At 33.8% G+C, this 22,699-nt stretch overlaps 1 protein-coding gene across 13 annotated transcripts in view; it reads right to left on the bottom strand.

The window, feature by feature from the left end:
- Window positions 1-22,699, bottom strand: part of RYR2 (ryanodine receptor 2) — a 766,826-nt gene that overhangs the window by 483,497 nt on the left and 260,630 nt on the right. For 10 of the 13 annotated variants that reach the window (XM_074222943.1, XM_074222941.1, XM_074222944.1 and 7 more), the window contains exons 3-4: window positions 15,189-15,293; window positions 6,140-6,160 (exon numbers count right to left, since the gene is read on the bottom strand). In XM_074222943.1, the coding sequence (XP_074079044.1) occupies window positions 6,140-6,160; window positions 15,189-15,293 (126 nt within the window). The remainder of the gene's footprint in view (window positions 1-6,139; window positions 6,161-15,188; window positions 15,294-22,699) is intronic. The other 3 variants (XM_074222945.1, XM_074222939.1, XM_074222937.1) reach the window with 1 other exon arrangement.

Here is a 22,699-nt window from a genome sequence, read left to right on the forward strand (position 1 = left end):
AACACCATGAGATCTGGTAGTGAGAACCAAAGTTTACAAATATTCCAAAGAAGATAGGGACTATGTTGTAATTGTACTTGTATCTCCTTTATCTTATAACACAATGTATTACAAACAGCAGATATACAATTGTGATGACTTTAAATGAACGAATGAACATACACAGATGTCAGGTAAAAATACATTATACTTCTGCCATTTCCTTCTTCTAATAGTATAGGCTTGCCAGTTTACATGTATTACTTTATAATGACATGTAAACACATTTTGGAAAAGAGACTACAAATTTTAGTTTTGTTTCTCTGATCCATGTTACTAGGCATGAGCTGTAGTAAGATCCTTTTTTTTTTAATTTTTTGTAAGGCAATAGGGTTAAGTGACTTGCCCAAGGTCACACAGCTAAGTAATTATTATTAATTGTCTGAGGCCAGATTTGAACTCAGGTACTCCTGAGGGCCAGTGCTCTAACCACTGTGACACCTAGCTACCCCAGCAATATCCTTTTAAAAAAGAGAGTGCTTCTCTTTTCCCACCTCAGATATGGGGAAAATATCTCTTAAGTAGAAACTCCCAATTAATCTTCTTTTAGTATATGTATAAATGAAGAACTTCAAGACTGAAGCTTCCTTAAGATTCCAATGAGGATACAGTCAAAATTATCTATAATAAGTTTCAGAAGAGTTTTTTAATCTGGTCAATTTGAATAGTCCACTTATGTATGAAGCATTGGTTCTAAAAATTCCCATCAATACTTTATGAACTTCAGTGTTCTGAAAGAATCTAAATGAGATCTGACTATATATTCTGCAATTTTACATTTTTATATGATCAATTTTCATTAGTATCAAAAGACATGGGTTCAAATGCCAGTGATTCTAAACCCCTGGCTATCATCAAACCCTTATCTGGCCTCCCCCATCCCGACCCCAATGATAGAGTGGGTAGAGTATTGAACTTAGAGTTAGGAAGATTGTCCTTGCAGTTCAAATCCAGTCTCAAGACACTTGCTAGCTGTGTCACTTTGGGCAAGTTACCCAACCTTGTTTGCCTCTGTTTTCTCATCTATAAAATGAGCTGGAGAAGGAAATGGCAACAAAGAAAATTTCAAATGGGGTCACAAAGAGTCAGACACACATGAAAACAACTGAAAACTAACTACTATACTCTGTGGAATGCTTGCTCCATAGGTCACAAATTAGGTTTCATCTTATCTTTTCCTTTCCCAACCATTACATATTCTTGCATTCACTGAAACCTATGTCCCTCCTAACGATACAGCTTTCTTGCCTACCTTTTCTAACACTAGGAGCATTTTCACTCATTCACACCAATTCATTAGTTGTGGTGGGAGGTTTGATTATTCCTTGATTCCCTACTGCTGCTTCTGGGATCTCCCTTCACCATCATCATTCAGTAACCTTTCTCCTTTCAGGTCCATACAATCTATATCACCAGGTCAAAATTCTATCTACAGATTTCAAGAACATTCTCAATTTTTTCAGTATCTAAATTACAATTTTTCTCTCCTTCCCAACTGCTGTCCTCATACTAGGACTTCAGTACACATACTGATTAACTCCTTCAAATACACTAACTTGGGGGTGGCTAGGTGGCACAGTGGATAGGGCACCGGCCCTGGAGTGGGGAGTACCAGAGTTCAAATCCAGCCTCAGACACTTAATAATCCTGGCTGTGTGCTTTGGGCAAACCACATAACCCCATTGCCTGGCAAAAACTAAAACACAAAACAAAACAAAACACTAACTTGCTCAACTTACTCATTACTAGGGATATGTTTCTTCATCCTACTGCATCTGCACACAGAGTTGTTCAGTCATAGCAGTGACCTGAGAACTCACAAGTGTTCTACATCCAAGTTCCTGAACTCTGATCTTCCTTTAGCTGATCATAATCTTTTACCATTTCACCTCTGCACCGTCCTTGCAACGTCAGATCTGATACTTCATCTTCATCAAGACCTCCTATTCCTTTACTCCTCAGTTCTTTTCTAAGTCATCATCTTACACTTGCTACACTCTTTTCTTTTTCCCATCTTGTCCCTTTGTTAAACCAGTTCAACTCTCTACTGTCCTTTTTTGTTGATTCCCTTTCCCTATTATCCTAGTGAAGCTCAGGTCCTAACAAATCTCTCTTGAATTACTCTCCTCTCCCACCCCAATCACTTCTATTTATGGGATGCTGAATATAGCTTGAGACAATCATAAAACCATGGTGATTGAGATCACTACAAGTTTATGGTGCCAATCTCCACTTGGCACTTACTATGAAAAAGTTAATTCTTTAATACCTCCCTAAATAATTCAGTATCCTACTCTCCAAAATTCTTTTTTCCATGGCTCTTTATCTCTCCTCATATTTTCCACCTTGTTTCATATTTCACTATCAAAAAAAGCAAGGCCATTCACCAAGAGTTTCCTCTTCTCCCCTATTCTTCATTTCATATCATTCTGCCACTGTCTTTTTCATTGCTGTACCACATGAAGAGATAGACATTCTCCTTGACAAGACAAGTGATCCCATTTTATCTTGCCTCCTCCTGTTGAGGAGACATCTCCACTCATTCCCTGTATCCTGGTTGTGTTCCTACTACCTACAAATATATTCATGTCTGATACATCCCCCAAAATTCTCACTTACCCTCTCCATCTCTCATCCTTTATCACTTCCTTTCTTCTCACTCTCTTTTCAACTCTTTGCAGTCTGGCTTCTGATGTCTTCATTCAACTGAATTGCTCTCCCCAAAGTTACCACTGAGCTCTTAACAACCAAATCTAATGGTCTTTTCTCAATCCTCATACTTGACCTAGCTGAAACTTTTGACACTATTATTCACTCTTTTCATCCTGATGTTCTTCTCGATGTTCTTCTCTCTATTCTCTCTAGATTCACAAGACACTTCTTTCTCTTGGTTTTCTTCCCACTTATCTGACAACTTCTCCCCTTTGATGAATTCTCATCCAGATCATATCCAACAAAGCCTAGATGTCTACCAAGCTTCTATGCTGGTCTCATATGATCTCATCTCTTCTCTCTCTATCCTATCTCAATAGTTGATCTCATCAACTTCCACAGTTTCAAGAATCATTTCTTTGTAGAAGACTCTCAGATCTGCTTGTCTAACCCTACTCTCCCTCACAAACTCATCCTGCATATACAATTGTCTATATCATACATGGAATGTTCCATGTATACCAGAAATTTTATATGTCTACAAAAAAAATCATTGTGCTTTCCCTCAAGCCTTCTTTATTCCTCTATTAGAAGTAATACCCAGGCTCACAACCCTGGTGTCATCCTCAATTTCTCATTCTCTCTCATTTCCCATACCCAATCAGTTGTCAAATCTTGAGTCTACTTGCAAATCATCTTTCATATATACTCCTTTCTTTCCTGACACTGCAAACATTCTAGTATAGGCCCTTTTCACCACATACTTGAGTTAATGAAAGACTTCTATGTTAATCCATCCTCCATTCAAATATCAAATTGATCTTCCTAAAGTATATATCCTGCCATATCACCTACTACAAAATAAATTTGTGGCTCCTGATTACCCCAGTATCAAATATAAAATTCTCTGATTTTTTAAAACCTGAATCCCTTTCTATCTTTCAGTCTTATACTTTTACTCCCCTCCATGCATTCTATAAGCCAATAACACTAACTTTCTCCCAAGAAGCTTTAGATTTAATTATTGAAACAAATTAGTGGTAAAGGGAAATGAGTAAAATGCAAAATTATACATAATGACCAAGATGATGTTCATACTTTAATCTCAAAGAAGACAATGACATCAGGGAGGTGAAGCCATGACAAATACATGAATTGGATTTTGCGTGTGAGAGTGCTGTACTAAGTCAAGTGACCAAGAATATAAAATGGAGATCATAATAAAAGTAGATTTGCATATCACTCTCATGGAAATTGTAGATGGATACAAAATATATATATTTTAAGTATATAGATAGATAAATAGATGATAGATAGATAGATAGATAGATAGATAGATAGATAGATAGATAGAAAGAAAGAAATGTAAAGAAGGGACTAAGAGAAACCAAGGGATTATAATATTTCTGGGGAGGCTATTAAGAATTACATATAAAATGGGGGACTAGTCAAGTCCAACCCTTAAGAATAAGTTCAGGGTGCTAAACTGAGGCATTAGCCATGTGTACTTCTGAGTATGTTCAAGTATGACTACTACTGCTAATCACAAGTTAAAGAGAAAGATTTGAGCTGGAACTGAATGGACATATAAATGCTTCCCTCATAAGGCAGCAATCTTTTTCCTTCACTAGTGGTAAATGAGAGGGAATGATCTGATTTGGAACTCTTCTAATTCAGCAAGGCAGAAAGAAGAAAACTCAGCTAATAATGAGTGTTTTCTGAATGCCTGCCTCTCAACTGTAACTCAGCAACAAATCAAAAGTCTCTTCTTCAAGTGGCAAACAGACAGAAAAAAAGTACTTACATATGCACTGAAGTCCACGTAGAGACTATAATTAGCAAAGCATGATGTGCATATTAATATACTTCCACCATACTCCTATACCTATACTTTTGGGATACATTAATTCTTTAAATTGTACTGAGGGCAGCTAAGTGTACAATGGATAAGTTGCTGAGCTTAGAGTCAAGACTCATCTTCCTGATTTAAAATCTGGACCCAGATACTTAATAACTACATGACCCTGAGCAAAGGTGAATTAATCCAGTTTGTCTCAGTTTCCTCATCTGCAAAATGATCTAGAGATGAAATGGCAAACCACTCCAGGATCTTTGCCAAGAAACCCAAAATGGGGTTGCAAAGAAGCAGACACAACAAAAACAAATGAATAACAACAATGCTGACAATTTTCAAATCTATTTATCCTACCCCAAACTCTCTACTGACCTCCCAATCTTGCATCTCCAACTGCCTTTCAGATATCTCAAATGGAATGCTTAGGAGACATCTTTATCTCAACATTTCTAAAAGGGGAATTCATTATCTTTCCCCTAAATGCCTCCTACAATCCCTATCATTGTAAAGGACAATATTTCCCAGTTCCTCAGGTTCCCAATAAGTCATTATCCCTTCAAAGCTCTCACATATGATGTACAATCTATCAATTTCCCCTTTGTAATATCTCTCCAACACATTCTCTTCTCATCTTTGATAACAGCCATTCCTAAGATACAGGCTCTCATCACCTCACCCCTAGACTACAAGAGCCTAATGATAAGTCTGCATGCATCAAATCTTTCCTCATTCCAATTCATCTTCCATTCACCTACTAAAGTGATTTTCCTAGTTTATGTCTGACCATGTCACTCCTACTCAAGAAATCAAATACAATTCTTTGTTTAGTACTGAAAGCCCTCACCCCTTCCTACCTTTCTAGTCTTCTTACACCTTACTGTCAACCATGTACACTTCACTCTAGTGACACTGGCCTCCTTGTTATTCCATGAATAAGAGACTCCATATTTCATCTCTAAGGAATTTTCTCTAGTTGTTTCCCATGCCTGGCTTCTCTGACCTCCTCTAAGTCCCAACTAAAATTTTATCTTTTGTAAGGTAAATTTCCAATACCTCTTAATTCTAGGGCCTTCAATTTCTTAAGTATTTTCAATTTGTCTTGCAAATTGTGTTTACCTATTTGTTTGTTTATCTCCCCCCTCCCCCATCACAGTGTGAACACCTTAAGGACAAGAACTGTCTTTTGACTCTTTGTATCCCCAGCATTTAGCATAGTGCCCAGAACATATGAGGGCTGAATAAATGTCCATTGACTGACTGACTGACTAACTGACTGAAGAATCTGAGTTTCAAGAGCATGTGGAGTGTATAAGTTTAAAAATACTAGTTGATTGATGATCCAGTGCATTTTACTTAGAAAACAAATGAAGTCATATAGTTGCCTGGTGTTAAAGGACACATGAAACTGCAAGGTAGTATCTATAAATAGATGTTTTCTATTTTAAGACCTATGGAATAAAATTAGTCTATACTCTTACTATTGTGGTTGCTTTCCACTGAGAGCACAAGCAATGATAATAAGCAAAAGAACGTCAGACGCAGTAGCAAACATGCAATAATTTAAAAATTTTTTAAATACCATGAGGCACATACCCATTTTTCTATATCAATACGCTGTGGAAAGAAAAGTCAAAATTAAAGTGAATAAAATACTATCAAGGTAACAATCACTTAAATCTTTTCATATATGATCTCCACAACCAATTTTTAGATTATCATTTCTTAGACCCCCTTAATACTAATGAAAAAAGGTTATCTACTTAAAGCATCATACTTAACTTACCCATAATATTTAAAAGTAAGTTTTAAGTTAATCCAGTACAAAAACATTGAGTCAAAAAGTTGAAAATATGAAGATGCAGAAAACATCCATATGGGTCAATGCAGTCAACGTTCAGACTTGAACAAAAATTTAAATGTATACTAAACAATATCATTATGCTCCTTACTTGGGGCCATTCTTTTAATAATTTGATACATTTGAACATATGTCTAGGAAAGTCTGTATATATATATTCATATATATATATAGATATATAGATATATATATATATCCACACATACAAATAAATTTTTAATAAAGTATACCATTGTCCTAATTCCTATCTCTCTTCTTTGTGTCATATATGAATGCAATATGGCTCTAAAAAAGGAATTAAAGGGGAAGACAATAGAGAAGATCTTAAGTAAATTTGAAATAATTTCACAACCAAATAGAATGCAAAGAACATCACATTAGTGAAGAGTTTGAATTTATTTCCTAATGTGTTGTATTTGTTCTTTTGTTGAAAGGCAGTCTGTAGTACTGAATCAATTGCCTAATCTTGAAGCCAGGAATCAACTATTTCATTTGTTATTTGTGACATAATTGCATGATCATGGTACAGTCACTTGGTTTCTCAATACTCCAGTCAATTCTCTTAGAATATAAATTACAGATGAACTGCTAATAACATTTAAAGAAGGAAATTCCAAACCAGGCATTTCCTCTACTGATAAAACTGCAAATGCAGGCAAAAAAACCTGTTCATTGAATTTTTAAATCATAAAATTATCAAAGGTTAGTTAGCTCCCTTCCCAAAGGTAATATGTATTAGAGTCCATGACAAAAGATTAGAAAATCAAGAGTGCCGAAATCAATAGCAAAAGATCAGACTCAATATAATTTAAAAATATTATTTGATATAATTACACCATGAAAATTCGGCTATTTCAGTCTCTTATTACACTGAATTATATTTGTATGAAAAAGTTTTTTAAAAAGAAATTTAACAGATATAGCCTCAGTGTAGAGTAAATTTTGTTTTTGTTTTTTACAAGAGGCAAAATCTTAACCACTTTAGTATGTTAGCTGTTTGATGGAATAATCACTTACTTAAAGAGATGAAAATTATTACAAATAAGCATAATAATAGCCTTGATTTATATCTTATTTTATTGTTATGATAAAAATTCAATCACACTCAATTTGAATTTATTGTTTTGACTTAACCAGAAATTTGTCTAATGATCCAATAAGTAGTTTTAAATCAGGCTCTTAAGTTTTCCTTTAAAATTTTACAACTTAAAAATATACAAGTGCATATGGGTGAATAAATAAAGTATTCCTTTTAATATTCTATTAACAATAAGATGCTACAACGAGAAATTCAAAGTCAGAAACATTTCTAAAACAAAGATAAAAAGAAAGGAAAGCTATATTTATTGGAAAGAACTTAATTCACTCTTTTTCACTACTATTCTGCCAGGATGTCTGACTTCTGAAACACCTGGATTATAGATAAATATCCATTTACAAGAGTGGAACAGGGTTAAAAAATGAATTATAAACAAAACTAAATGAATGTAACCCATTAAATGTATATAATGTACAAAAATAGAGTCAATTTGAAAGAGAATATAGAAGTTCTCAAAAGTAAATTCTAAGAAGGAGGAAGTATACTTAATTATGCTTATAAACAGATAAATTATCATGTCTCATTCTTTACTGAGAGAGAAAAAAAGTAGGGAAAAACTAAATTAAGTTCCCTATCAAATTCACATTCATTTAAAAGATCCTACTAATAATCTCCAGTTACTTAACATGACATTTATATTAAGCCAGAATGACCTATTTCATCATAATAGTTTGTTTTCTTTTTTAAATCAAAGTTAATTTCAAAGAGGTAATATAAATAAGTATACAATATACCTCTGAAAGACAAATTAAATTTGTAAGAAAGAGAAAAAAAGTGGTTCAATTAACAATAAATCCATAAATTTTGGGATTTTTTTCTAGTAGACAAGATGATATACTTAGATTATATACAGATGAGGAAACTGAGGCAAAGACAAGTGACTTGTTCAGGGTCACATAGCTAGCAAATATCTAGAGGTAAATTTGAACTCAGGTCTCCCTGACTCTCCACTGTGCCATCTAACTGCTCTACTACACTTTAGGTATGCCTAAATGTGAAAAGGCTCTAGACCTGACAATGGCTCTAGGTTCAATATTTTAAAAAAGAATCAAAGTAAAGAAATATGTAAGAATAAAACCTTAAATATACACATATTTTAATATGATATTTCATCTCTATGTAGCATAATATATAGTGAAATAATAGCCTCCAAAATATAGATAATTCAATAACAAAGGCCTGATTAGGATATGGAATGTGTTTTTAAAACGTGTTTTTTGTGAAGATAAGTTCTCTTATTCATTTTATCACCATATAGAATTATGAAAATGAAATCACCTATGTATTCCTGGATTTCATATTCAGCTATCACATTTATTTAAAATAACTTAATATTATGCCATGTACTCTAAAATTAGAGCTATACTCAAAGCACTCTCATACTTAATCTAATTCATCTATTTCTTGATAATTGTTATCATCATCATTACTAGCATTTATTTATTTATTTAGCATATATTTGCTAGATATCTCAAAATTATTTCTTCTACCAAAGTTATCAAAGAGTAATAATTACCTTAGGTCACATTTAAGGTTATGTAACTGGAAGATAACCATTAATAGATGTTATCTATCTCGCTCAAGAGGCTTTGATTATAAAGTCCCAAAACGTGTGCCTGATACCCAAACTCTGGTCTATTTAAGTGGAGAACTTGAACTCCATAAGGTTGACTATAAGGTGATAAATTTTTCAGTCCCACAATTTTCAATAGGTTTGATCCATATCTGTGGAAGAAAATTCCACAATTTATAAAATCTCAGACCTTTTAGGATAGCAAAAACCACCTACATATACAACTATTTTCAATGCAAAATATTATTTAATTTCTTAAATCAGGAGTCTTCCTCCAAAACTTCTCAAGATCCTACTTTATTAATTGGGTTATACTTCCATATCTCCCATAATAGTATTTTATGGGTTCCTTCAAAAGAGTGTAAACTAAGTTCCAAACTCTTGCAAGTATCTGTTTTGCTTGACTATAGTGGTTGGTAAAGCTTGGTAAATACTGCTCGAGGTTAAGTGAAATTTTGGGTAGGGTAAATCATAAGTTATTCGAATCTTCAAGGGGGAGTAAAAGGGAAGTCTGAACCTGTGATATAATCAATGTACAGGATTATCAGTATGGTAAATTCACTCTGTTGATACAGATTGGCAACTCCTCTATAGTTTTTAGTATTGGAAAATTATTTGAGGCACCAATAGATTAAACATATTAGAAATCGGACCCAAAGATTTTCACCTATCAATGCTTTTCACATAAAAGGTACTTTGATAAATGTTTAGATTAAATCCTCATCTAAAGTCATTTCTCTATCCCCTATACCACACAGACTCATTTTAATCATATATTCAAAATATATTCAATATAACACATTTTATAACTGGTTATAACTCAATTAGATAATCTGAGTTTCAGATTTTTTCTCTCAGTCTTGATCTATTCTATAAGGAAAAAGACTGATGCTTAGCTTATTACAAAAAAAAACTTAGAACATCTACAAACTAGATGATCAAGATTTGGCTGTAATGAGAGATGGAAAAAGGAAGAGATTCATATGAAAGGCACATTTACCATCAAAGGGGACAAATTATTTTTTTAAAACCTAATTTATTAAAATCTAATTGTCATAAAAATCATTGTTTGGAGAAATAAAAGTAAAAAGAAAAGTCACTGAATTGATTTCTATGTAGTAGTCTTATTTTGGTCCAAAATTCTCCTATCTTCATCTGAAAAAAATTTTAAATATCATATTTGCCTTTTTAAGAAATATTTCCCATCAGATGTCAAAATCTGACTTGTCACTATTCTGGTGAACATTTGAATCAATATTTTCTCTAATTCCAGATAACCATAGAGGCCTTGTTTAAAAAAATTATCTATACATCTAAAACTCTAAATTTATTTTTCTATTTATTTTATTTTTTTCATGTGGACATTCTTTCCCATCCTCCTCTCATTTTGAGAAAGGAAAACTAGAAACCAAATATCAACTACTATAGTCAAGCAAAACAGATACCTGCACAGGTCATGTCCAAAAGAAATATGCATTAATCTTCACTCTGAGCTCATCAACTCTTTATCTGAGAACAAGTAAAAAACTTCATTATGAGTCCTTTCATAGTGGTGTTAATCAGAATTCTATTTCAAAGGTGATAGTCTTTATATTCATGTATATGTTATACTTCTTGACTCCTATGTTTGTAGTTTTCCATCAATAATTCTTAGAAGACTTTGATTTCATTAAAAATCTTTCTCCTTTGTAGGACTATTATTTTTCTGAGTAAGTTTTTCTTGGCTTTAAGAGTATTTTTTTCCATTTGAAATACAATATTCTGAACTCTAAACACCTTTATAATAGAAGCTTCTAAATCTTATGATTCTAATTGTGACAGTCCAGTACTTGAAATTTCTTTTCTGGATTCTTAAAATACTTATTCTTTGTCCTAAGAACTGGATTTTGGTTGTAATATTCTTCAGGGTTTTTGTTTTGAGTTTTCTTTCAGGAAGTGATTTCAGATTCTTCCTATTTCTACTTTTTCCTCTGATTCTAGGATATTGAGGAAGTCTTGTAATTTCTTGAAATATGTTAACAGAGGTTTTTTATTTTTCTGGTAATGGTTTTCAGGTAGTTCCATGATTCTTATATTATCTCTCCTTAATCAGTTTTCCAGGTGAGATATCTTTTCCTATGAGGCACTTCATGTTGTTGGGGTTTTTTCGTTTCTTTTGAGTATTCAATATTTCTTGATGACTTCTAGAGCTTCTATTTCGTACATTCTGATTTTAAGGGAAGCATTTTCTTGGGAAATGTTATATACCTCTTATTTCAAACTATCAATTCTCGTTTCAAATCTTTCTTCCATAGCTCACACATCTCTTCCTATTTTTCCCCCTCTGATACTTTCATTTGTTTTTCTTAAAATCACTTTTATTTCTTTTAAACTCTTAACCTTAACTTTTGGACTTTTGCCCAAGTTACATTTTTCTTTGAATCTTGGGTAAGATAGATGTTCTGAGTAATTATCTTCCTCTTGGCTTGTGTCTTCATTGTATCCATAATAGCTTTTTTTGTGGCAGGATTTTCTTTTCTTTATTTGTTTCTCAGTTTCCCAGTCTATTTCCTGATTATGGATTTTAAGTTGGGGCTGGACTCTTTACACTTGTGGGATAAAATGTATGGGTTGAGTTTTTGCTCTTTTGAGTTCTATTGCTTTCATGGGGTGGGGGGTTGGAAAGAGGTAATGTTTTGTTATCCCATAGTTGGCCCAGGTCAGGGACCTGGAAGCTTTTATTGTTATCAATATGACTAGAAATGATGCAGTCAGTCATTTCCTTTCTGGTTGGAATTCTTCAAATTCTTCAATTTGGTTTGGGTCTGTCAGTTTGTTTCTGGTTGGAAGTTTCATTGAAGTGCAATTAGCCTTCTGGAGAAGCTCTGATGGTTCAAAGGGACTAAACTGCAAGTTCTCTTTTGGTCTGTTTTCCTGACTTAGTTATTCCACCAACAAGCTTCAATTTGGGTTACAGACTAGACCTGAATCCCGGCTTTGCTTCTGGGATCAGTCACACAACTATTGTTTTCATCTGAACCTATTCCTTGCTCAACATATAGCTAGAACTTGAAAATTCTTTCGACCACTCCTAGGCACAGTTCCCTTCCTCAGCCCACCTTGATCTGTCACCCATAACTAGACAGTAAGCAGGCAAGCTGTCATATGACAGTCATTCTCATACCTAGCACTAGTTCAGGGACCTGTGGGATCACTACCTTCCTTAGTACGGATCTGTGTTCAGTACCTAGGAGCTGTAATGTGGTACAACTCATCCCCAGAGTCTACAATCCTCTCTATTTGTGTCTCTATGCCAAGCTGGGTTGGAACAATGACTAATGGTGATGATCCCCATCCCCTTAGATTGCACAATCAAAATTCAGATTGGTGAGTTTTCTAGATCTTTTGGGGTGGGAGCTATAGAGGGAAAATTCAACTATACTTCTTCCTGCTGCTCCATTATTACTCTGCCCCCTACAACCTCAAATGTAAGCCAAATTACAAATTTATTAAATCCAAATAAAATCAGCACCAAAAGAGTAATACTTCAATCAATTCACACATATAATTTTAGAATCAGAAGAAATTCGTACTATAAAAATACAATCCACTATTTTTTAAATCAGTCTTGAAGCTGGATCACACAAACACATGGATGTGAATGGTAATGCATTTTGCATCCTATATGTGTGCCAGAAAAACCCCATTCTTTAGACTCTCAGTAGACTTTCAAATTATTTGCAACATGAAACATGTTCAAAAAGTTTCATGCTTCAATAGTAATGTTTTTCATCTTATGTATATATCTGTGCAAATTTTATAAATATGTATGTATGTGTATATGCATATATAATATATTCATATATATATATATATTTTAGATTCTCATTAGACATTCAAATGGTTTGCAGATCTGACCATGTTCAAGTGGTCTTGTATCAATATCATTTAAGGATGAACTAAAGTTTTTTGGGGGGTGAAAAAATACCAGTTCCTTTGAGAAATTTTCTATTACTTTAATCTTAAACTAAAGTTCAGATTTAAAAAAAATAGAAACTATATACTAAAGAAACTGCAAACTTTTTCTTTTATCCAAAATGCTAAAATCCAAAGCAAAAAAGAATTATTTTATTTACTTATTTTTTTGTTTATTTATTTATAGTAATGGGGTTAAGTCACACTGGCTAGGCAATTATTAAGTTTCTGAGGCCGCATTTGAACTCAGGTCCTCCTGACTCCAGGGCTGGTGCTCTATCCACTGTGCAACCTAACTGCCCCCCAAAGTAAAAAAATTTAATGAAATGGTTGCTGTATCATTGATTAGAAGACCAAAGTTTTGACAACTTTGTTCATTTGAAATTAAATAAAAAATTATAATTCAAAATATAAATACCATCAAATTCAAATCAAAATATAAATATCATCTCTATTACAATCCCCTTTCTTATGAGCCTAATAAGGATTAACACTGATTTTAAGGAATTTAAAATCTATATAAATCATATGAAACTATATCCTAATTTGTAGGGTTTGCATGGTAATTCCTTTTCTAGTCTGATATGTACAGTCATTTAATTTTTTTTTTTACTGATCCAGACATATGGGTTTTTTCCCTATTATTATACATGTATGTATAGAAGTGTAAGGTATATATATATTCATTCCATTTACATTGCCTGTAAAAGACAATTGGGTCCATTATCTGAACAGAAAGGAAAAAAGTTATATGAAAAATTGTAAAGATCTTTAATGACCCAGAATTTCTCTGCACACCTTTTTCACACCAATATTCTCCTAGTGATGTATGAAAGCTTTAAGTGATGGAATGCTCTAATACAAGAAGATATAAAAATGACAGATCTGAACAGTGTGCAAATTACAAATGGAAAAAGAAAGCAAGAGATGTCATCAAAGAAACATATGAATGAGAAAGAAAGTATAGTCACATGGAAAGAACAAGAAAAAACTACTGTACTTATCTTTATGACATCAATAAAAAAGAAAAAAGAGTTATCATATATTGGATAGACCAGTGCAGCAAATGTATGGAAGAACACAGACAGAAGTCACATAAGTATAGTTATAAAGCACAGATTAAGAGAATACTCACATGAATGAATGAAAATCTATATGAATTTCTCAACAAAAATGTTAGACTCTAATGAATAGCATATATAATTTTCTACTTCATATCTAGAATAATTGTACTTTTTTGCTTAAGTCACAGGCTCTTTTTTCAAAATATTATTAGAAAAATATTTTAAAAAATATTATTAGAATATCTGCTTAATCGTAAGATTAAATGAGCAGTCACAAATAGGTAATTTCCAGAAATTGGATCCCACTAAGTCTCATGGAGAATAGTTAAGTAATAAAAGTAAACATAAACATGGTAACAACAACAACAATAATATGTGACATGACATTTTTTCCTACTGTGCTAAAGTTTGCAAAGGTCATTACATTTACAGATAGTGATGATTTGTCCAGGCTCACAAAGCCAATATCTAAGGCTTTGTTTTTGAACTCAGTACTTGAACTCAGATCTTCCTGATTCCAAGTCCCACATTCAATCTTTCCTGCCACTTACAAAATCAGGGGGAAAATATAGACAAAATACAGACTAAGAGATGCATTTGCAAAACTATAGCAGAGCTTGAGCTGATAAAACATTCTCACAATCTCTGCATTACAAAGTATATGATTGTACTATGAAATTTCATTCACAATAATTGTTCAAGAACTGAAATAATTACTCAGAGTGAAATAAATTAAAATTAAATGTGTAATCACATTTAGTTAGTAACATTAAACAATGTTAGCAGTGAAAATAAAAATAAACATTAAATCACAATAAAATGATGGTATCAATCATTAGAATATATTTCAGTGGTAAAGAATTCCTCAATGAGTCATCTTAGTGTTGGAGTTTTTGTTGTACTGCAATCTATCAAAGAAGTCATTTACAAAAAGAATATTTAAAATAAATTTGAAGAAATAACAAAAATAGACACTATCTTTATACATTAAAAGATTACTCTAGATTGTGCCAATACTTGTAAAAGAAAAAAACTAATTGATTACATGATGACTAAGTTTATTATATGTTAATTTTACAGACTTAAGTACTTGCCCCTTCTGCTTTCTCCATCGTGTTGGCCAGCATCTCCTGAAGAGCTCGGACAGATAGGGATTGTTCCAACACAAAGGTACATATAGATAGATCTGGAGGGACATTCTGTTTAAAAGAAGGAAAAAATTAAATTATTGACAGGGTCATTGCTGGTTAACCAGAAACCAATCCAAATTTTTTTGCCTAGATAAAATAAAATTAGGTCTATCAGATATGCCTTATGAAAACTGAAATAAAAGCACATAAACACAGAAATTTTGAGAAAATTTTTAAGTTTTCAATAATCATAACTTGGTTGAACCCCTCCTGATGGAAGCTATAATTTCACATAAAATATTCTTATGTTAACTGAAATTTCCTTCCTTTACAATTTCTTCATTAATTTTTTTGATCTTCTTGACATTGTGGTTTTATCTTTTTCTAATTCAGTAAAGTAATTTTTTTGGCAATTTAATAGGAATGGCATTGAATATATATATATATATTCAATATATATATTTACTTTATACCTTTCTACTTTGCTAAAATTAATATTTCAACTAACTTTTCAGTTGAGTCTTTGGGAATCTTCCAAGATGTTATCATATGATCTGCAAAAAAGAAATAATTTTATTACCTCATTTCTTATTCTGATTCTTTTTAACTCTTTTTTTTCTGTTATTGTTGTTACTAGAACTTCCAATATAATATAGGATAATATCGGTGACAGTTTATCACCTGATCTTACTGGACATGCTTTTCAAATATCCCCATTATAAACAATGCCTGATGATGGCTTCAGATATTTTTTTAATCATTTTAAGGAAAAATCCATTTATACCAATACCTTCAAGTATTTCCAATGTAAATAAATGTATTTTTCAAAACCTTTTTCTGCATCTGATATAATCATGCTTTTTTCCCCTAAATTTTATTACTGATTTAAACAATTAGGTTAACAGTTTTCCTCATGTTAAACAATCCATGAATTTCTGATATAAGAACCATATTTACAATGTTTCTTATGGTAGACATCTCTAGGACTGGGATGGAGAGAAGGTGGAGGGGAGTGGGAAAAGAAAAAAATTACATTATACCATATTATGGAAATTCTTGCTCTGTTCCATGAATCAACCATAAATTTTTGATAATGTTTACTGAAGTCATGCATTCTCTAATAATCACCTTATGGTAAACAGGAATGGGACAGCTTGTCTATTTCTTTTGGAGGGTTTCCAGCTTAATATCTCTCTTGGTACCTGAATAATTCAGATATTCTGTCTATACTGAATGTACTTCTTGATAAATGAAGATCTACAAATTAAGATATCTTTCTGAATATGATGGAGTTTATTAGCCACAACATAACTAAAACAAAAAGGAAAAGAAAGGAAAAATATATTTCAATATAATGAAAAAAGTATTAGTTTATGATATTCATTAATCTGACATGATAATTAGTTTTGTTTTTTTCAGGCAATGGGGATAAGTGACTTGTCCAAGATTACACAGCTAGGCAATTATTAAGTGTCTGAGGATGGATTTGAACTGATGTCCTCCTGACTCCAGGGCCAGTGCTCTATCCACTGCACCACCTAGCCACCCCAACAATTACTTGTGAATAAAAAGTGCTGGTAGGCTGTCTCTGTCTCTCTCTTTTTTTTTTTTGCAAGGCAGTGGGGTTAAATGACTTGCCCAAAGTCACACAATTAGATAACGGAGGCCAGATTTGAACTCAGGTTCTCCTGACTCCAGGGTTGGTACTCTATCCACTGCACCACTTAATTACCCAATGTCTCTCACTTTCTCAAAACTTATTAATTACTGAGTAATAAAATAAAACAGTAGCATTATGGTAAGATCTTTAGGAAAGATTAAAGTTTTTTTTTCTATCCCAATTCCTAAATATGGTCAAATTCCCAGTTTTCTCACTTAAATGACAAATATATTCTTTCCTTAATCTTTCTTAGAATCTCTTAAATGCATTCTATACTGGGGCAGCTGCACAGTGGATAGAGCACTGGCCCTGGAGCCAGGAGTATCTGAATTCAAATCCAACCTCAGACAATAATTACCTAGCTATGTGGCCTTGGGCAAGCCACTTAACCCCATTGACTTATAAAAACTAAAAAAAAAAAAATGCATTCTATCCTAACGCAAAAAAGGGTTTGAAAACAATACAATTTTCTACTTTTAGTATAAAGGATATGAAATATAATTGTGAATGTTTATACTATGGCAGACAATGAAATATAATAACTTAGAAAAGCAAAGAAGTCACAAAGGCCCAAGTGTCTTGGAGAATTGGTTCCCAGTTTATAAAGGGCTTCTGAGAAAATATTGCTTCCTTTTCCAAATCTTTAAGTCATTCACAATCATCATGAGGTAGTCATAACATGGAGGAATGTAGTTAAAACTTTTATGGAACTTTACAGTATTTAAGCTTTGTTATCCCATTTAAAGTTACTCTGAAGATACTGAAAAAGCCTAAGTCAAAGATTTAAAGGCAATGAAAGATAATTAATATTCAAATAGATTAGGGATAGCATCAATTCTGAAATTTCTTTCAATGATGTAGATTAAAAACAATCCATAAATGTGCAAACTGTACAATTCTTGTCCAAATTCTCTCAAAGTCATCTTTTACAATACTTCCTTTGTTTCCTTCCTTGCTTTCTCCTGTTTTAGTAAGAATACCACTGGAGAATTCAATTAATTCAATTAATATCCCTTGCTATTTCCTTTTATCTATTCCTATCACACTATTTCTGACAATATCTTTTACTGATATCTTTTGTTCCTGCTTTTTCATAATTCCTCATTAGTTTAATGTTGCAAACTGCTTATACTCACCTTTTGCTTCTTCAACGACAAGGGTAATATTCATTTTTAATTCTTTAAAAGCAATTTTATTCCATATATTGCTATAGTAGTTTCTAGTAGACCATTAACATTATTTCCTAAAGGCAATCGAGTATATTCTCATATTAATCTTCTGAGTCAAATTTGTACTGCCTGTCCCAGATATATAAACTAATAGATAATAGAAGATATGGTAACAATATCTATTCTTAAATTTTAAACTATTTCTCACACAGCTTTCCAAATGTTTTAGTAATACAATAAGAAAGGAATTCCATTAATTTGAAGGCAACTTTGTAAAATCTACAGAAACCAACTTCTACTGCTATAGAGTTGATAGTAGTATCTCCTTTGTGTAATAGTCAGCACAGCAAATAAGGGCCAAGAAACAATCATATTCCTGCAGAGATGTTTTGGTACATATTTTTGAGAACTGATCCTTCAATGTTCCCACTATATACATACACAAAACACACTCCATATAATCCACACAACACATATATTCTGCACACATAAAACACCCTACATATACTACACACAATACAAACACAACACAAACTACATATAACACAATACATATAACACACTACATACTACACATACACACTACACACAAAACACACATATACTAAAACAGAAACAGAAAAAAACATATTCTTCTTACCTGAGTCCAAATGTTAAATTTTTAAATTTAATTTAGTATTAATAATAATAATTTAATTTAATTAATAATTTTAAATTAAGTATTTCTGAAATTAAAATAAAATTATTAAATTAAAGCCTAAAATTACCTTTTAAATTATTTAAAGTACAAAAAATGCGACAGCTAGATGACACAGACTGAGTCTGGAGTCAGGAAAACCTGAGATCAAATGGGGTTTCACACACTTACTACTGTGAGACCTTAGGCAAGTCATTTAACTTCTATTGCCTAAGAGGTAGCTAGGTGGCTCAAAGAGCATTGTGCCTGGAGTCAGGAAGACCTCAGTTCAAATCCAGTCTCAGACACTTACTAGTTGTGTGACCCTAAGCAATTTACTTAATCCTATTTGCTTCAGTCTCTTCATCTGTAAAATCAGCTGGAGAAGGAAATGGCAAGTCATTCCACACTCAATCTATCATCATACCTTGGAGGAAAATAGGAGAGAAAAGGGATAGGACAAAGAAGAGAGGGAAGATTTTGGGAGAGAGTTGTGAGATACAACACACTTTTGAGAGGCGACAGGGTGAAAGGAGAAAGAAAAGAGAATAAATGGGGGTGGGGAGGAATAGGATGAAGGGAAATATAGTTAACAATAGCAACTGTGAGAAAAATATTGAAACAGACTTGTGGCCAACATGGTAGAGAGAAGCCAGGCACTGTTTTAAGCTCTCCTGGCTTTACCTCAGAACTGATGTGCATCAAGCTTCTTAACATATTTTGGATAGACAGAACCCACAGAAGAATGGAGAGGGAACATCTTCCAGCAAGATCAGTCACGGGTGAAGTGTGGGTATGCCAGGGCAGAGAGCAGAGACTCAGCATGGGGGCTGCAGGGTGAGAACCTCAGCTGTGGGAGCAGAAACCTTTGCAAGTGTGGTGGAAAGACTGAGGGAGTTCCACCACAGCTGCCCAGGACACCCATTCAACAAGTACAGTTAGTCTGAAAGACCTGAACCTTGGCATTCTCTTGTACAAATACAGAACTCCAAGGCCCAAGTATGGGAGGCAGACATCCTAGCACTTACTATCCAGAGAAATCCTCTGGTCTTTCAGCCAAGCCCAGTGACTGAAATATGTAAGGACAGCCCAGACCCAGCTCCAGGTATAGAGAAAGGACGGCTGACATTCCCAACACAGACAATTCAGAGAAACTTCTGGCATTCTTTACTGGTTGGTCCAATGAGTAAACCCCTGGAATTTCTATCCCTCGTTAGCAAGGCCTCTGGGGTTCTCAACACTGAAGGTCTGTGAACGAGCCTCTCCGCCAACACAAGACCTTATGAAAAGCTAACATCGAAAAATGAAAAAAGGCCAATGCAAATTAGGGTTTATTGAATATTACCTTGGAGATAAGTATACTAACTTAGAAAAGGACAAAAGTGTCACTATATGTGAAGCTTCAGAGGAGAATATGAATTGGTCTCCAAGCCATAAAGACTTCTTAGAAGAGATCAGAAAGGAGTTTAAAAATCAAATGGAAAAATTGAGGAAAGAACAAGAGAAAATTAAAACCATGAAAGGAAAATTACATCTTACAACAAAAAAAAAGACTGAAGAAAACAAATCCTTTAAAAATACAATTAGACAAATACATAAAAAAATTCCTTCAAAAATTAGGAAAATGGAAAAAAGATAACAACTCCTTTAAAAACAGAATTGACCAAATGGAAAAAGGAGATGCAAAAGTTAAATGAAGAAAATACCTCTCTGAAAAATAGATTGGGATCTGTGGAAGCGAAGTACTTCAGGAGACACCAAGAATCTGTTAAATTTTTAAAAAAAGGAAAAAAAGAATATGTAAAACACCTCCCTGGTAAAATAATTGACCTGGAAAATAGATCCAGAAGAGACCATTTATAAATCATAGGACTACTTGAAATCATGATTTTAAAAAAAGAGCCTAGATCTATTCTTCAGGATATAGCTAAGGAGAACTGCCCTGACATCCTGGAATCATAGGGCAAAAAAGTCATTTAAAGATACATCTGAGGGGTGGCTAGGTGGCGCAGTGGATAGAACACCGGCCCTGGAGTCAGGAGTACCTGGGTTCAAATCCAGTCTCAGACACTTAATAATTACCTAGCTGTGTGGCCTTGGGCAAGCCACTTAACCCCATTTGCCTTGCAAAAACCTTAAAAAAAAAAAAGATACATCTGCATTGGAGACAAGATGGTAAAACTCTCCCCCAGACCCCTCCAAGTACCTTTAAATAATGACTAGTCAAATTCTAGAGTGGTGAAGCTTCCAGAAAGACTGAGTGAAACAATCTTCCAGTCCAAGACAACTTAAAAGAGCAACAGGAAGAGTCTATTACACCACGGTTAGGAAAGGGCCACAGCACAGCCCAGGGCATGCCAGGCAAACTGGCTCTAGCCATTTAGGAACAGTCTAAAAGGTGCTGGGTCCCTGGGGACTCCTGGATTTCTGGCAGTGCTGGCAATTTTCAGATCGCTCTACCCAGGGATTGCCAAGGACAACTTGGAAAGTCAGGAGGAAAATGCTAGACACCAGAATGAGTATGGAATCCAGTCTAGGCCAGACCACAGTGAGAACCCGGCCTCCAGGGCCCAGGAGCAGGACTGGGGAGCCACCCAATAGCTGCTCCTAGAGAACTCAGTCCATAGACAGTAAGGGGTCTGGGGACATTTCAGAGGTCTCCTTGTTATCTCTAAGGTAGGACTCTTTTGCTTTGCCCATACTCAGATTCAAGTTGAAGTCTTGCTTCAGTCCCCAGAAAAGGAGTTTTACTGCTGTAGTGGAACAGTGACTCTCCTCATAGATCCAGGCCAGGGGAAGAGGGTTTATGGTCATTCACAAACCAGATCACAGGCCAAGAGAGCAGACAGTCTCCCATAAGACCCTGAAGGAATTGAGGTCCCTGATAACAGCTACAAAAACCCTAAAAAACTTGGGGATATTACTCCCTTCACCCTGGAAGCAAAAATGCAGGTAGTGAGGCATTACCTTATCTCTAATGGATTGGCTAATAGGACCAAAGGAGAAAGTGACAAATGTTGGATGGAATATAGGAAAATTGAGGCATTGATGGAGTTGCAAAATGATTCAACAATTCTGCAGAGCAATTTGACTGTGCCCAAAGGGCTATAAAATCATGTCTACCCTACTCAGTACCACTGCTAGGTTTATTTTACACTAGAGATGAAATATAGGAAGAAAAAAAAATCTGTATGTCTAGGGATACTTATAGCAGCTTTCTTTTGGTGGCAGGAAGCTAGAGGATGGCCAGGGGTTAGGAAATGGTTGAATAAATGATGGTATGTGATTGAGATGAAAATCTGTTCTGTTATGAGAAATGATGAAACAGAAGATCTCAGTACAAAACTCAAATGAGCAGATGCAATGGGAAATTTACCTGATACAAAGTAATAGTAATATTGCAGGATGATCAGTTATGAATGACCTACCTTTTCTCAGCAATGTTGTGATCCAAGACTCTGAAAGACTTATGATAAATGCTTACTCTATCCCAAAGACACAGCTGATAGTGTCTGAATATAGACTGAAGCACACTTTTTTTCTACTTTATTTTTCTTGAGGTTTCTTTTTTTCTTTGGGGGGAAGGAGGGTTATATTTACTTTTACAATATGACTTTTTTAGTAATGTTTTTCATGGTTACACATTTTTAACCTACACCAAGAAACTTGCTTTCTCAATGAGGGGGAATGGGGTGGAAGGAAGGGCAAGAATTTGGAACTCAAGATTTTAGAAAGAAATGTTGAAACTTGTTTTTGCATGTAACTGGGGGGGGGGAGTATTTAAAAATAAATTTAAATATAAATTTTAAAATGTCTTCCTGATTGTTAGGAAGTTTGGCATTCCATCCACAGGATCACCTAGCTGCCCCAAATTTTACAAATAGGAACTAGATAATATTAATCAATAAATCAGCAAGTATTTATTTTTTAAGTTTATTTACCATTTCATTTTTGTCTAGATATATGCAAA

The sequence above is a fragment of the Macrotis lagotis genome, chromosome 2 (assembly GCF_037893015.1).
Source record: "Macrotis lagotis isolate mMagLag1 chromosome 2, bilby.v1.9.chrom.fasta, whole genome shotgun sequence".
Taxonomy (NCBI): Eukaryota; Metazoa; Chordata; class Mammalia; order Peramelemorphia; family Peramelidae; genus Macrotis; species Macrotis lagotis.